The sequence below is a fragment of the Biomphalaria glabrata genome, chromosome 3 (genome assembly GCF_947242115.1).
Source record: "Biomphalaria glabrata chromosome 3, xgBioGlab47.1, whole genome shotgun sequence".
NCBI classification, from domain to species: Eukaryota; Metazoa; Mollusca; class Gastropoda; family Planorbidae; genus Biomphalaria; species Biomphalaria glabrata.
In genome coordinates this window covers 55054306-55070940 of record NC_074713.1, presented here as the reverse complement: position 1 = coordinate 55070940, position 16635 = coordinate 55054306, and the positions used below count along the sequence as shown (strand labels likewise).

Sequence of the window (16635 nt, the reverse complement as noted above, 5' to 3'; positions counted from 1 at the left end):
AGGTCTGAAAGGGGAAACTTTACTTTTATTCATATAGAACTCAATGTGAGTTTAATATTCACTTTTTACAATTTAATTTTGCATGTTACAAGGAAATTAAATTGCCTGCAATGATCTATTTCTATGTTTCTATTATGATACATTTATGGATGGACTTTTTCCTTTTCTATTAGTTGTATGTACAAAAACTTTAATATATATACCGGTACATTATCAATTACATTACCATTTCTTTTCCATGCACATTAGTGGAGGGTTTCCCTTATTCCCTCTCAAACCTTCGGCCTTCCCAAATTTGGTCTCGGTGGTTGAAAATCTAGAACCTAAGCTAAGTAGTGTTGGACCAGTCTATATGTCTGGCGAGGCACACAGACCCAAATATTTACATCTAGGTTTTCGAATGGTGTAATTGTAATTATTCCCAATTCCCTTCTTCCAGAAGTGTGAGCACTGACCATTATACAAAATGTGAGGTATTTTCTTACATTCATAAAATCACTATCTCTTATACGACATGTTCAGTGTTCAATTAAATTTTTAAAAATTTAATCACTAATTATACTTTTTTTTAAATCCCAGACAGAACAGTATCTGCACACTATCTGAAACATGACTTCAGGTATAAATCACATTGTCTGTTCCAAGACCCCAAGCAACATTACCCTTGATGTTGACAGTTTTAAGAATAAGATGAAACCTAAACAGAGAAGTCATGGTGCAAAACCAAAGTGCAAGACAAAAACCATGCAGTACAAAGTATGTCATAAGGATGTTGAAAGCTTTAAACTGAAGTTTCATCCACAGAGATTTAGTAACCAAGAAAACCATCCTCAGTATAAAGCTCCTGAAGAAAGCTCTACAATACAATCCAACTCAGACCAAACTAGTGAATCCAAATTGGCTTCTATTTCAAGGATTGGCGTTAAAGCATTGAAACGAAAAAAGCCCAGCTGTGCCAAGTATTTGTGTCATGTTTGTTGTGCAATGTTTAAAACGTCTGCCAATTTAAAAGAGCACTTAAAGATACATTCCTCGGTCAAAGAGTACAAGTGTTCTTACTGTGACTATAGCTGCCATAGAAAGAGAAACATGAAGATTCACGAACTCACACATGGGAGCAAAAAACCCATCCAGTGTTCACTGTGTGATTACAGCTGCATACAGAAGTTTCAACTGAAGGCTCACCTACTGTTGCATGAGACAGAAACACCATTCAAATGTAACATTTGTGATGCTAAATACAAAAAAGAGGCTGGGCTAAAGGTACACATGCTAACCCACGCCAACCATTATAAATTTAAATGCCACCACTGCCAGTACCCAACCAATCGTTTTGCAGACTACAGGCGGCATTTGCTGATCCACAGCAAGGCCAAGCCAGAGAAATGCCCCTACTGTAGCTATTCCTGTATACGCAGGTCAAGGCTGCGGGCTCACCTTCTTGTCCACAGGGGAGATAATATAGTTGGTGGGGAAGATTCAGTTTTGTCAAGATTGGGGAATAAACTGGTGCACTGCCAACAGTGCGACTACGTCTGTATCACTGCTTCCAGTTTGAAAAAACATATGAAGTCCCACTGCGTGAAGAAGAATGAATTTGCTTTAATGCTTGAGAAAACTTTCGCTTTTCAAGACACTGTTGATCAGCAGCAAGGCTCTACAGACAGTGTGGATCAGCAGCAAGTTTCTGCTCCACTGGTTTTCCCTCATCAGGAGAATCAGGCTTCCATTCCAATTGAAACAAACTCTCCAACAGAGCTGCTAGTCCTAACTGAAAACCCACTGGACCCTCTTTCTGTGTTTGCTGCGCCCTTAAAGCAGGAACTGCTTTTAAACCCCACAGAAAGCCATCAGATAATATTTACACAAGCTCAGAGTGACAATGATATGTTCTCTGACCCCAGCAGCCTCTTCGTAGCTTCTGAACACCAGACATTACTTCTTGCAGCTCCCTTCATTCACCAAGAACCTAACGCTCTAGTTCAGAGTGAACAACCTGTTTTAATGACTTCAACTAACCCTACTTGGGTGGAGGAACATGACTGGCCTGACACTGATCCCTTTCCTGTTGACCAGTTGGGCACATTCTCTTTTGATCCTATTATTCAGCCGGCTAATAACTTCATCGTTACAGTAGTAAAAGAAGAAAGGCCGTTGGAAACATTTAAAGAGGAACTAGTGCCACCAGTAGACAGGAATCATTCTAAGTCCAAGATGTACCACTGCGCATTATGCTCATTCTCGTGTGATTATAAATCTACTTATAAAAAACATGCGAGGAAACACGAGAACCTGAAAAACTACAAGTGTGCTCACTGCCACTACATGTGTGACCAACTCTTTCGAATGAAGAAACATCTGATACGTCACACTCACCAGAAGCTCTTTCAGTGCGACACTTGCCAGTTTTCTTGCAAAAGCAAACCGACTCTTCAGCAGCACATCCTGACTCATTCCAAGGGGGGTAAGTCTGGAAGTGGATACCATTGCCCCCATTGTGACTATAGTTGTAAGAGCATGCCAGGTTTGAAATCCCACCTGGCTAAACACACAGGTGACAACAACTACCAGTGTGATATTTGCGAGGAGAAATTTGCGTCTGAATATCTTCTGAAGAAACACAAGTTCACCCATGGTGTCAGGCCGTACCAGTGCCAATACTGCAGCTACTCCTGTGTCCAAAAGCAGCAGATGAACACGCACATGCTGCAGCACACGCTTGAGTACCCTTTCTGTTGCCAGCTGTGTAGCGCCAAATACAAGAAGCAAGACAGCCTCAAGATTCACTTTCAGTCCCAGCACGAGAACAAACACAGATTTGTCTGTGACCTCTGTAACTATGCTGGTAACCGTGCCGCGGACTTTCGTGAGCACATGCTGACCCATTCTGCCCAGAAGCCTTTCCAGTGCTCTCGGTGTTCATACTCGTGCATCCGTGGCACACAGCTCAGGAAACACATGACCCTTCATGACAAGGCTGAAAGCACAGAGAGCAGGGTCAAGGGGAACAAAAAGATGTACCACTGCGCTTTCTGTGACTTCACATGCATGAGAACTCTAAGGCTAAAAGCTCATTTGGCAAAAGTGCATCTGGACCTTTCAGAGAATCTAGTTTTCTCCTTTGACTCAACCCCAGATCAAATTAACATTCAACAAACTGAGAAAGTTTTACCTGAAAGTTAAGGTAGTAGGAAAAAAAAGTTTCTACTTAGTTCTTAAGATGACCATCATAGAGCAGTTTGTGTTTTACCAAGTCATTCATCTAATAGACCAGTTTTGTATTTTACCAAGTCATTCGCCTAAGTCACGTTTTATTCATATTTAGTCTGTGAGATCTTTTTATAACCTAATGCTTACACTGGAATCTCATTAACAAGATCATGACTTAGAAACACACTGGATTGAGGATGTTAACTTTAAAAACGTTATTGTTGGTATGTGTGTACCATACTATTTCCCTGGTTTTTTGGTGTTTACCACTACCAGCATGTGATATTGTTCATCGTTTTTCTCAAGTTTACCTGTATGTCATTTTTTAAATTACAGAGCTTACCTGTATGGCATTTTTTAAAATTTAGAACGTATCTATAGGTCATAGTTATTGCTTAAAGGTACATTTTTGTGTACTTTTGTCATCAGTTACTAATCATAGTTTCAGTCAGGACTTGATGTTTTAATTTTTGTTACAAATACGGAGCCCAAGATAGGTTCATACCAACATTGTGTCAAGTGTGTAATTTTGTTTATTTTTGTGATTTGGTTGTGAAGTATTGACTGCCAACATTGTAGCCAGTATTTCAAGTAGAAGTTTTCTTTTTTATTATTAGGACTATTGTGGTACATAAATAAAGCATTTTCAGTGTTATAGCTTTGTTTTTATTTTATTGTAACCGGTATCTCAGTTTCATGTGAGCTTTCTCAATACTCATCTGTCATGTTAAAACTGAGAACTATCTAGAACTGGATCAGCTTCACTTGAATTCAAATTGGAATTTTAAGGTTGAAAGTGTTAAGCCCTTTACCATTCTTCTGTTATGTCCCAGTTACAGAAAAGCTTTTTTATTACTGGAAAATCGTCTCATTGAAACATAGGCAGTTGGGTCTGATGCTTTAAGACCAGTAGCCATAGAAGGCTGATCACTTGCTTGGTGTGATATTTGATTGTACTCGGGGAGCATTGCAGTTGGGTCTGTTTCTTGTTGCGAGACCAGATTGTATTCAAGAAAACATAGCAGTTGGGTCTATTGACAGATTTTACTCATGGGAACATAGCAGTTGGGTCTATTGACAGATTTTACTCATGGGAACATAGCAGTTGGGTCTATTGACAGATTTTACTCATGGGAACATAGCAGTTGGGTCTATTGACAGATTTTACTCATGGGAACATAGCAGTTGGGTCTATTGACAGATTTTACTCATGGGAACATAGCAGTTGGGTCTATTGACAGATTTTACTCATGGGAACATAGCAGTTGGGTCTATTGACAGATGTTACTCATGGGAACATAGCAGTTGGGTCTATTGACAGATGTTACTCATGGGAACATAGCAGTTGGGTCTATTGACAGATTGTACTAATGGGAACATAACAGTTGGGTCTATTGACAGATGTTACTCATGGGAACATAGCAGTTGGGTCTATTGACAGATGTTACTCATGGGAACATAGCAGTTGGGTCTATTGACAGATTTTACTCATGGGAATATAGCAGTTGGGTCTATTGACAGATTGTACTAATGGGAACATAACAGTTGGGTCTATTGACAGATTTTACTCATGGGAACATAGCAGTTGGGTCTATTGACAGATGTTACTCATGGGAACATAGCAGTTGGGTCTATTGACAGATGTTACTCATGGGAACATAGCAGTTGGGTCTATTGACAGATTTTACTCATGGGAACATAGCAGTTGGGTCTATTGACAGATTTTACTCATGGGAACATAGCAGTTGGGTCTATTGACAGATTTTACTCATGGGAACATAGCAGTTGGGTCTATTGACAGATTTTACTCATGGGAACATAGCAGTTGGGTCTATTGACAGATTTTACTCATGGGAACATAGCAGTTGGGTCTATTGACAGATGTTACTCATGGGAACATAGCAGTTGGGTCTATTGACAGATGTTACTCATGGGAACATAGCAGTTGGGTCCATTGACAGATTTTACTCATGGGAACATAGCAGTTGGGCTATAGACAGATTTTACTCATGGGAACATAGCAGATGATACTCTGGAACATTATTCTCTAATTCTATTCTGGCAAAGTCTGCTCTTAACACAGGCTGATTAGTTCGCATTAATTAGTTATGTACGAAGCAGTTTATTCTTTATAAGGCTAATCATTTTTTAATGTGTGGGCACTAAATACCAACCTTCCTTTAGTGACCCTGCAAACTTTGGCTTCTAATCATACAAAAAGCTATTTTCTGCCCATAGATTTTGTTTAAGGTTTGCTTGACACTGAACATCATTTTGTTAGGGTAGACAACTCTGTATTTGAAGACAATGTTTAAAAACCAAGCACACATGAACCAAACAAAAAAAAACAACAAAAAAAACTTCCTTAAAGCTTAAGTCAACATACATGTATTAGAGTAGAAATAAAACAGTTTTTCTTGTAGCTGTACACAACTAACACATTCAACAATTGTAAAACTTAATACTTTTGGACTAGATAATACAGAAATCAAAGTGAAAGATTATCATACAAATATCATGAATCACTGACAAATTCTATTTATTCATATGCATAAAGAACTGGATCTGTCATGTTAGAGCAAATGGATTCTGATATTACAGGATTTTCTAGTGCTTCAGATTGTGTCTACTCAGGAAAAACTTTGAGATTCCTCCCCCCCCCCCCCCCTTCCCTATTGGTGGTTAGAGGCTAATTTTTTTTTCCTGTCTCAGTTTGCACAAGAGCTCACCTGCAAGGTACTGTGTGATAAGAAACTGGGGAAATATTTCACAATTAGAAGGGGAGTGGGATTGGTCAGATTGGTAGATAATAGAACAATGATAACAAAACCTAATAATAAAATTAGCCAACCCCCACAAACACACACGCATACCAACTAAAACACCCCAGGGCGGCTGGCATTTATATTCTTTGTAAAACTTAATGATTACTTTTTTTTGTTTGCAATTTTAAATGACAACAAAACAGAATTCCAAAGGAAGTTTTGGCTTAAAAAAAGAATTGGAATACAGATACACATATATATTAATAATAGATAATAATTTATATATACATGTTAAAAAAAAAAATGATAAAAAACAAATGATTATAAATGAAAAGGAAAACAACAAACAATCTTATAGATTACCATTGGATAAAGTAAGAAAGATAAATGTATGAAAGAAACAAATGCACTAGCACCAATTTTTTTCCCACGTTAATCATCTCTAAACACTTAGCATTTAATGTCAAATCAAGGTTTGTTTCATTTGTAAAATGTTTTATATGTTTTGGATACTAAAGATAATCTACACACTTGCCCAAGCCTTCCGCAGGACGACGGGGGATGGCAGTGGGCATGGTATATGAACTTGGGACAATCTAGACAACTGAACAACAGTCCATACATCACCAGGCAGCCATCAATTCTCTTCAAGGCCTTGGTTAGGGTTATGTGTATTGTGGACCCGAGACTTGACGTACCCCCCGAAGTTGACTATTTCTGAATCTGATAGTGCTATTTGACCACACAAAAAAAAAATGACCTAGACATTAATAAAGAGTAGGCCTACCGATAATGTATTTAAATGCAGGTCTAAAACTAAAAATACATAGGGCCTACAAGTTGAGGGTTTTATTTGGCTAAAACACTGACCTATTCAATAAAGTGTGCTGTTTCTAAATAAACAAGATATTGAGGGCTTTATTTTGGCGGCTTACACATTCACCAATGTCAGTGTTTCTCAAACATTTACTGGTAGCGCCCCACCTAGCAGCTGGGGTTCTGGAGAAGTGCTGTAGGTTCCCACAGTGGGATTCGGAAAAGTTTAAAAAATGTAATGAAAAAGAAACATTAAAAAATTGTACACATTTCTTTTTCTTGTTTATATTAACACAATGTTTAGAATTTAAATTTACGTAATGAAATTTCACAAAGTTAGTTGATTTACTTTATTTTTCAAAATGATGTTTCGTACAGAATTTTAAAGTGTTTTGCATACTAGATAAAGTTCCTCCTGGAGACAGAATTGGAGATGCAGTAGGTTTCCCTTCATCCATCAATGGGGGTGTGAGGGCGGGCGCTGTAAGGCACAAGCATATCCAGGCATTTTAAAATTCATAATTTCTTTTTCCTGGAATCTACATGTTTCGGATGTTCCTTCAAATTTGAAGATAATTATATCCTAACCAAAACCTTCTGCACGATGACAGGGGAGGGTAACATTTTGTTTCTGAAATGAAGGCCAATAACATATCTATATATATTTACTATAAAAATGAAGATATGGTACAATACAATATTTAATGTTATTTGGTTTCCTTTTCAAGAACAAATATAATGTAAAGAAAATGTATGAGTGACCTGAGATCTCTTAAGTCCCATAAATATAAATATGAAATGTATATTAATATATAATTATTTTTGCATGTAAATATGGCATTAAAAATGACAACAAATGCTTTAAGAATAACCAACACATAAATACAATAAAGGTAGTATATAAAACATGATGAAGACTTGTCATAGTAAAAACCTTTTAAAAAAATCAAAATGTGTTGTTTTCTTATTGTACTGGTATAACTCATACTGTAGTTTAAATAAAAAGTTATACACTGAAAGCACTAGTAACTCACAAACATTTTTTCTCACCAAATACAATAAAACACAAGGTATCGGTATATCAATTTAAGTTCTTGCATATTGTGACTTACGTTATAAGTACGACATTGTGTTACCTTCGAAAAAACAATGTATTATTGCATTCTTTAGTAATTCTTAACTCACTAAATTCCCCTAAATGAATAACAGTATTACCGGCACATAATAGTCTTTATTGAACAACTTAGTTACTGCTCTAAGTAAAATACAATTACCTCTCAAAATAATCTCCTTAGTTCCCCAACTAAAACAGCTTAGCTCAAGTTTTATACCCAAATGTTTATGTTAGTGGGGAATGTGAACCAGTGTTATGCTAAAGGTTTTAAGCCTAAGTGAACCAGTTTGTGAAAGGTAATAAATCCTATGGAATGCGAACCAGTGTTATGCTAAAGGTTATAAGCCTAAGTGAACCAGTTTGTGGAAGGTAATAAATCTAATGTCAAAAGCTAATTTTAACCAACAACTTTGAAGCATTTTAACCTCATTTAGCAGCTTATGTCCTTATATAAGTGAATGTTTTATGTCCAAAGTGAATGTATGGTTAAAATGTATACTTAAAAAATAACCTAACATACACATCCATAACACTAAAGAAGATTACCCATCACAAATGGAAGTTCTCAATCAGACACAGCAGAAATAAATACCTATCACTGTTAATATTAATAGCAGGAGATGTAGAGTCAAATCCAGGGCCTAGATCTAAAGATAGATGCAACATCTGCAAAAAAGTATGCACCATGAAACAGAAAGCCATTCAATGTGACACCTGCGATGAATGGTACCATGCATCATGTCTCCATATGAATACACCTGTGTATTATGCCTTAGGCAACAAAGATGCATCATGGCACTGTGTACCATGTGGGTTACCTCAGTTTACATCAGGACTGTTTGATTCCTTTGATGCAGACACTTCTAACCCATACAACATCCTAAACACCATCCCAAACCAAACTCACCAACCACTAGCCAGATCCACTCCTGTTAAACCTAAATCTACTAAAATTAATACAACAGCCTCACTAAACAAACCTACTAAAGAAGTAACACCAAAATACCTTAAAACCTTAGTAATAAATTTTCAAAGCATTAGGAACAAAACAGCAGACTTAGAAATTTTATTAGAATGTGAGAAACCAGACATAATTGCAGGCACAGAAACTTGGCTACATCCTGAAATTTATAATGCAGAAATTTTCAATAGTAATTATGAAATTTTTAGAAAAGATAGGGCTGATAATCATGGAGGAGTTCTTTTAGCAATAAAAAACACTCTTATAGCAGAAGAAATTACCTTACCTAACTCAAAAAATATAGAATCAACATTTTGTAAAATTAATACCACCTCAACATCCCTAATAATAGGCAGCATTTACAGACCACCAAATTCTAGTTTAGAATACATGCAGGAACTATGTAATCAGATTACGACACTTAAAGAGACAAATAAAAATGCAGTTTTTTGGATTATGGGTGATTTCAACCTACCTGATATAAATTGGAAAACACTAACCATAGATAAACACCAAAACCTTAAGGACATAAATGAGCTTTTCATAGAAACTTTACACAACCTAAGTTTAGATCAAATCATTAAAAATCCAACTAGATTAAACAACACATTAGATCTCTTCTTAACCAACAGACCTGGATTAGTAGTTGATTATGATATTATCCCTGGTCTATCAGACCATGAGATCATAAAAATACACAGTCAGATAAAAGCAGTAGCCAATATAAAACCCAAAAGAAAAATCTTACTCTGGAATAAATGTAACCTAACACAACTACACCAAGCTGCATTAAACTTTCAACAAACATTCTTATTAGAAAAAGACATTAACCAACCAGTCGATGACCTCTGGAATTTCATTAAAAACCATCTTAAAAGCATTATAGAAAATCAAATACCAACTAAATACACATCAAACAAAATAAATAAATGCTGGTTTAATAATAGACTAAAGAAGCTTTGTAAACAGAAGGAAAACCTATATAGAAAATGTAAAGAAACTAATGCAGAAAGAGTTTACAAAAAGTATATAAAAATTAAACACTTAACCCAAAAAGTAAGCAGACAGCTGCAGAGTGAATACATAAACAATGTAATATCTAAAGACAACAACAAAAACCTATGGTCATACATTAAGTCTAAGAAAATGGAAACAACAGGCGTAGCGCCATTAAAAGATGAACATAACATAATACATAATGATAATGAAACTAAAGCAAACATTCTAAACAAATACTTTGCATCAGCATTCTCAGCCCCAGGAGACAAAGACATATTACTGAATTTGAACCAAGTAGACAACATAGAAGATATAGTAGTACAAGAAAATGGAATTCAAAAACTATTAGCCAACACCAAACCAAATAAAGCTTCTGGACCTGATGGTATTCCAGCTAGATTACTCAAAGAACTAAGTAATGAGCTAGCCCCAGTGTTCAAAATACTCTTTCAGGCTTCACTTAACCAGGGCAGAGTACCAAAGGACTGGAAAGAAGCTAATGTCACCCCCCTATTTAAAAAAGGAGAAAAATCTGACCCAGGAAACTACAGACCAGTATCACTTACCAGCATCACATGTAAAATCCTAGAACACATAATATGTAGCAACATCATAAACCACTTAGACAAACATAATGTCCTCACACCATACCAACATGGCTTTAGGAAATATAGATCATGTGAAACACAACTGATAGGACTAATTGATGATTTTTCAAAAGGTTTAGATAATAGTGAACAAATAGATGCTATCTTACTAGATTTTTCTAAGGCTTTTGACAAAGTTCACCACCATAGTTTGCTTAAAAAATTAAAATGTTTCGGCATTAATGGTCCACTGCATCAGTGGATTAAAGACTTTCTGATAGGGAGAGAACAAACTGTAATAATAAATGGCTCTAAATCAACACCGATAACAGTAAACTCAGGTGTACCTCAAGGAACAGTCTTGGGTCCACTACTATTTTTAATTTACATAAATGATTTACCAAATTGCATTACTTCAGGAACAAAAGTCAGATTATTTGCAGACGATTGCATAATATATAGAACAATAAAAACAACACAAGACACAGATATTTTACAAAGAGAATTAGATGAATTACAGAAATGGGAATCAAATTGGAGCATGTCTTTCCACCCAGAAAAATGTCAGTTGTTAAGAGTAACAAAAAAACTAAAACAAATTAATTCCACTTATCTTATTCATGGCAAACCAGTAACACAGACTAAAAACGCAAAATACCTAGGTGTTATAATAAATGAAAAACTGTCATGGAATCCACATATTGATGAAACTACAAAAAAATCAAACAAAGCATTAGGATTTATTAAAAGAAATTTCTATAAATCAAATAAGAACATAAAACTAAAATGTTATTTAACCTTGGTTAGGCCAATAATAGAATATGCATCCTCTGTTTGGGACCCCTCAACTCAAGAAAACATTAAGAAACTAGAACAGACACAAAATAGAGCAGTGCGATTCATAACAAACGAATATTCACATTTGACTAGAGTAACACCTTTAGTAAAATCACTAAATTTAGAAAGCCTTCAGGACAGAAGGCTCAAAAGTAAAGTAGCAATAATACATAAAACACTGAACCATAATCTTCAAATACAAAAACAAAATTTAATAAAATACTCTGAAAGACACAAAGATAAAGGCACATTCCTCGTCCCATATGCTAGGACAAATTTGTACAAATACTCGTTCTTCCCTAGTGCTATTAGAGCATGGAATGGGTTGTCTGAGCTAGCCAGGAAAACCAGTGACTTGGCAGAATTTAAGTCATTGGTTAATATGCATGACTAAATGCATGACGCGTAGGACGTAATCATCTTTTTTGAAGTAACGTCTGTATTATATAAGATAAGATAAGATATTATGTCCAAAGTGAATGTATTATGTCCAAAGTGAATGTATTATGTCCAAAGTGAATGTATTATGTTCAAAACTTCTTGACTGTCAAAGACATGCAAATACAGTGAAACGCGGTCCCCAAATCAAAATTGTCTAATTTTAAATTATAAGGATCTATAGTTCATCTTACTTTCCTCTTTATCACATGAGATTGTATGTGTTGTCTTAAATTATTCCTGTAGCCAAAGCTTTTATTGCACAGTGCACATACAAACGCCTTTTCTCTTAAGTGATGCGTGATATGGCCTTTCAAAGAAGATGGGTTGGAAAAAACTTTATTGCACAATAAACATCTGAGCTCTGTCCTGTCGCTGATGTGATGTTTCAGGTGCCATTGGATTGATATCTTCCATACATAAACCTGATTACACAAAACACATTTAAAACATTTTCCTTTGTTACAATCTTGGTGAGCTTGCTTATGGTGTGATAATAAATTTGCTTTAAATCTAAATCTTTGATTGCACAGGCTACATTGAAATGGTGTTTCTTTACAATGAATCTGAGAATGTCGTTTCCTAGCATCGCTTCCTTTAAACCTTTTAAAACAAATGTCACATTGAAATGGTCGCTCGTTTGAATGAACTAGAATGTGCCTTTTATAGTGGGAATGTTTTGGAAAACCTTTTTTGCAAAAGTCACACTGAAATGGTTTATCCCCAGTATGACGAAAAGCATGCTCCTTCAAAGATGTTCTAGAACTAAACTCTTTGCTGCATTCGTCACATTTAAATGGTTTCTCTCCAGTATGAGAAACCATATGTGATTTTAAGAGGCTTGATTTTCTGAACCCTTTATTGCAAATTTGACAGTGCACTGGATACTGAAAATTGTTCATCTGAATACTATGAGTCAGCATATGCTCTTGTAATTGTGACTTGATGAAATATCCTTTATCGCAAAAAGAACATTTAAATCGCAGATGAAGTAGATGAAAGGATAAATGTTGTTTTAACTTTAAAATATTTCTAAACTTTTTGTTACAGTGATAACACTGAAAAGGTTTTTCCCCAGTGTGAACCGAAAAGTGATTTTTTAATGTTAACAATGAACAAAAAAAACCATTACACAAATTACATTTGAACTTTTGTCTATGACGAGCCATTTTGTGTTTCTTGAACTGTTATTGTCTGCTAAACTCTTCCTAGCACAGAGCATTGAAACCGTTGCGTTTGTGTATGAGATAAAATTATTCACTCGTATACATTCTCTATTGCACAATGCACTTTTGAAGTTATGTTCATCTTTTGCTCTTTTCATACCATCTATTTTTAGAATTTGTATTCAAGCTGTTCATCTGCTCCGTAGTACAAACATGTGCTGGACTTGTTAAACCTGCAACAATGAAAGCAGTCATGAAGGATCAACAGCTACTGAAATAATTTAATTAATAAAGCTTCATCATTTTTTCATTACTAAGTCTGCCACATGAAACACTGCACTCCTCATTTATCTTCGGACTCAAAGACAAGCCTTTATGTCATGCACCTGGGGTCCTGGGTTTGAAACTGGGTGAAGAATTTCGAGATTTTTAGGGCACTCCTGAGTCCACCCAACTCTAATGGGTTACTGTAATAGATCTATTATATTCTATATCTATTCTTACAGTGAAACTCTGATGGGTTTTTAATTTTTTATATAATATGTGCTTTGATTTACAGATAGTGAATTATTCTTTTTATTTCATTTTCAATTATAAATTAGTAATTGCTATTTTTCTAACAGAGTTACACTTTTTCTGTGCATCCAAAACAGTTCTTCACCAGTTTCCATGTGATGTCTATGATTGCATACTAGTAGACTAGGCCTAAATTTTGCACATATTTCTGACAAGTTTGTTAAAATCAATCTGACTAATTAGTTTTTTGGGTAGGGAGGTTATGCACACAGATGATATTTTGTTTCCCCCTAGAGTTGGTTATCCTAATGCTCTGAGTATATCTAGAGCTAGATCTCATTAATACAGACGAGAATCTATTGTACACTTTGGCTCTATATATCTAAGAAAGACCAAACATTCTTGCAACAATAAAAAAGTATGTCTTTATATATATATATATATATATATATATATATATATATATATATATATATATATATATATATATATATATAATCGATCTAGTAGATAATCTATGTTGGATCTAGAAGATGAAATTTTTTTTTATAAACCTTTGACCTTTGTTACTAGTGTTTGACTAACCATGTCAGTGTCCCTTTTCTTCTCACCTAACCACTTAACATACAACAAGCATTAGAGTTCATTACAGTCTTCGACAGAGTGTCTAGATGTAGATCTAGATTAGTGTTAGATCTAGATTATTGTCATAGAATCTAGATCTAGAGACTATAGTATAATGTGCTCGGTGCAGGAAAGTGCTCCCAGGGAGGTCAACACAAGCACTATAAAGACACCCTGAAGAGCTCCTTCAAGGAGTGTGGTAATGACATTCACAGCTTGGAAGCACTAGCTCTCGATCACTCCTCAGAGCGTGAAGCTGTGTCAGAGTTATGCGATATGAAACAAGGAGAGTGGCCAGCGTGAAAGAGCGCCGAACCAACAAAAAGCTGAGAGAAGAAGCAGGCCTACTGCAAGTGATAAAACCTACCCATGCCACGTATGCAGCCAGCTTTTGAAAGCGAGGATTGGACTTTAGTCATCTTCGAGTTCATAGGATATGAGAAATGTGCTCATCTTCGATTAAGAAGGAGGAGCTATAGATATATAGTATAATGACAATAATGGTAAGTATTCTATGTATATTACTGTCCAGTGAGAAAACATGAGCCTTGACTCTAGAAGAAAAGCGTGCCATACGGTAAATGGCCAGCTCTTCTACCACCAAAGCGAAAGCCACCTGCAATATATGTGGATGGAAGTGTCTCTCAAAAATAGGGCTTCACAGCCATATGAAAAAGTGTTCAAGATGATACATAGTCATTCTACGACTGAAGGAAGTCAATATATATATCATGTATAGTACTAATACATCTAATAGGCCTACGTCAGTATTGACACTATTGATGACTATATTGATGACACATGACTTGAATTGTCAAGTAGGCCTATTCAACTATTTTACCTGTACTATATTTTAGATTTAATCTATTGTTGTAACCCTATTGCCTATATTGGCGGTGTGATAGGGTTAACTGTACGATCAGCTCTAGAGAGACTATTTTAGTATATTTAGTTTATTAGATCTAGTTTCTAGATATTTTTAAAAATCAGACTGAGCCAGCTAGACTTTATCCTATGTCATGTCTCTATCTCATAGAATCTCTGATAGTCTACATCTAGATTATTTCTATCTTAGTATTAATTAGAAGATCTAACTAGCTAGCATCTACTTCTAGATCTATAGTATATTATTATATATAACTATAACAAAGTAAGTTAATTAGTATAATAAGTATAAGTTAAAAGAGTTCATCAGAGACAGAGTAGCCTCTGTAACCAGTAAGTAGGCCTATCATATCAGACTTAAAAAAAATGATGATTATAGATTCTATCTACACGTCTTTCTTACTGACTTAACTTACTCACTGAGTTGTGTGTAATGTGTATGAATCATTGAATGCAGAGATCTTAATAAGTAATTCAGTTCTAGGCCAAGTTTAAATCTTAACACAAATGTTAGAATCTAATGTGCAAATGAAAGCATTGAAGTTTACAATGTGCACACAAACCTATAGAATATATACTATATAGAATTATAGAGTCTAGATCTAGATCTATCTAAATATTATATTTTATATTTTATATCTAGATCTAATACTAATAGGCCTAATCACTAATCTATATATATTTATGTCTATGATGGAAATGCGATTAGATTTACTTTCACTTTATTCGCAATAATCTTTTGTTATGTTAATATCAGTTGGTCACACTTGTAGAGTTTCAAACACATATTGATAATGTGAAAGGAGCCTTTAACAAATCATCACCAATTAAAAGAGTAGATCTATAATAATAATAAATAATAATAATAATAAAAAAAATACGTAGACAGTGTAGTCATTTTTGTTTTTCGGAAAAAAAAGGGGGTGTTCAGTTTTTTTTTAGGGACACAAAATTGCAGGCCCTTTTCGACACAACGAACCAGGACGACGAATTGGGGGGGGGGGGGGGGTAAAAACTCTTCTTTAATAAGGCCAAACATATTTGGTTTCTTCTTTTGTGCTCATGTTGGAATCTTAAAAGATTTTCAAATAAAAGCACTCTATTTAATGAATCAATGTGGTGCAAACGACATTTTTTTTCATTTTGGGGCTGTAAAAGCATAGATCTATATATATATGTGCGTGTGTGTGTGCAAACGAGCTTCTCGAACTTTTATTTATTTTCGTTTTTAAGTTTATTGATAGTTTGATGTTTAGTAGACATGTCCTGTTGTTAGTTTATGATGTTAAGTTGACATGTCCTGTTGTTAGTTTATGATGTTAAGTTGACATGTCCTGTTGTTAGTTTATGATGTTAAGTTGACATGTCCTGTTGTTAGTTTATGATGTTAAGTTGACATGTCCTCTTGTTAGTTTATGATGTTAAGTAGACATGTCCTGTTGTTAGTTTGATGTTTAGTAGACATGTCCTGTTGTTAGTTTGATGTTTAGTAGACATGTCCTGTTGTTAGTTTGATGTTCAGTAGACATGTCCTGTTGTTAGTTTGATGTTTAGTAGACATGTCCTGTTGTTAGTTTGATGTTTAGTAGACATGTCCTGTTGTTAGTTTGATGTTTATTAGACATGTCCTGTTGTTAGGTTGATGTTTAGTAGCTGTAGACATGTCCTGTTGTTAACAAATGTCTTTTCATTTAAAGCTGGACTTATCAAACCTGAA

General features: G+C 35.1%; 2 protein-coding genes across 5 annotated transcripts; one reads left to right on the top strand and one right to left on the bottom strand.

The window, feature by feature from the left end:
• Positions 1 to 597: 597 nt before the first annotated feature.
• LOC106060513 (zinc finger protein ZFAT-like) lies at positions 598 to 3865 on the top strand. The gene has a single exon (XM_013218614.2). It carries the CDS (start codon positions 610 to 612, stop codon positions 3181 to 3183), a length of 2574 nt encoding a protein of 857 aa, XP_013074068.2. The 5' UTR covers positions 598 to 609; the 3' UTR covers positions 3184 to 3865.
• Positions 3866 to 11757: 7892 nt separating this feature from the next.
• Positions 11758 to 15815, bottom strand: LOC106061184 (gastrula zinc finger protein xLCGF3.1-like). 4 transcript variants are annotated; one of them, XM_056022712.1, is made up of 2 exons: positions 15634 to 15815; positions 11758 to 13126 (listed from the first exon to the last, which is right to left on the bottom strand). In XM_056022712.1, the coding sequence occupies exon 2, from the start codon at positions 12894 to 12896 to the stop codon at positions 11913 to 11915; it is 984 nt and encodes a 327-aa protein (XP_055878687.1). In that variant the 5' UTR covers positions 12897 to 13126; positions 15634 to 15815; the 3' UTR covers positions 11758 to 11912. The 4 variants fall into 4 exon arrangements, with proteins under 4 accessions (XP_055878687.1, XP_055878689.1, XP_055878688.1 ...); XM_056022714.1 differs by lacking the exon at positions 15634 to 15815 and adding an exon at positions 15482 to 15586; XM_056022713.1 differs by lacking the exon at positions 15634 to 15815 and adding an exon at positions 15335 to 15562.
• Between the last annotated feature and the right edge of the window lie 820 nt (positions 15816 to 16635).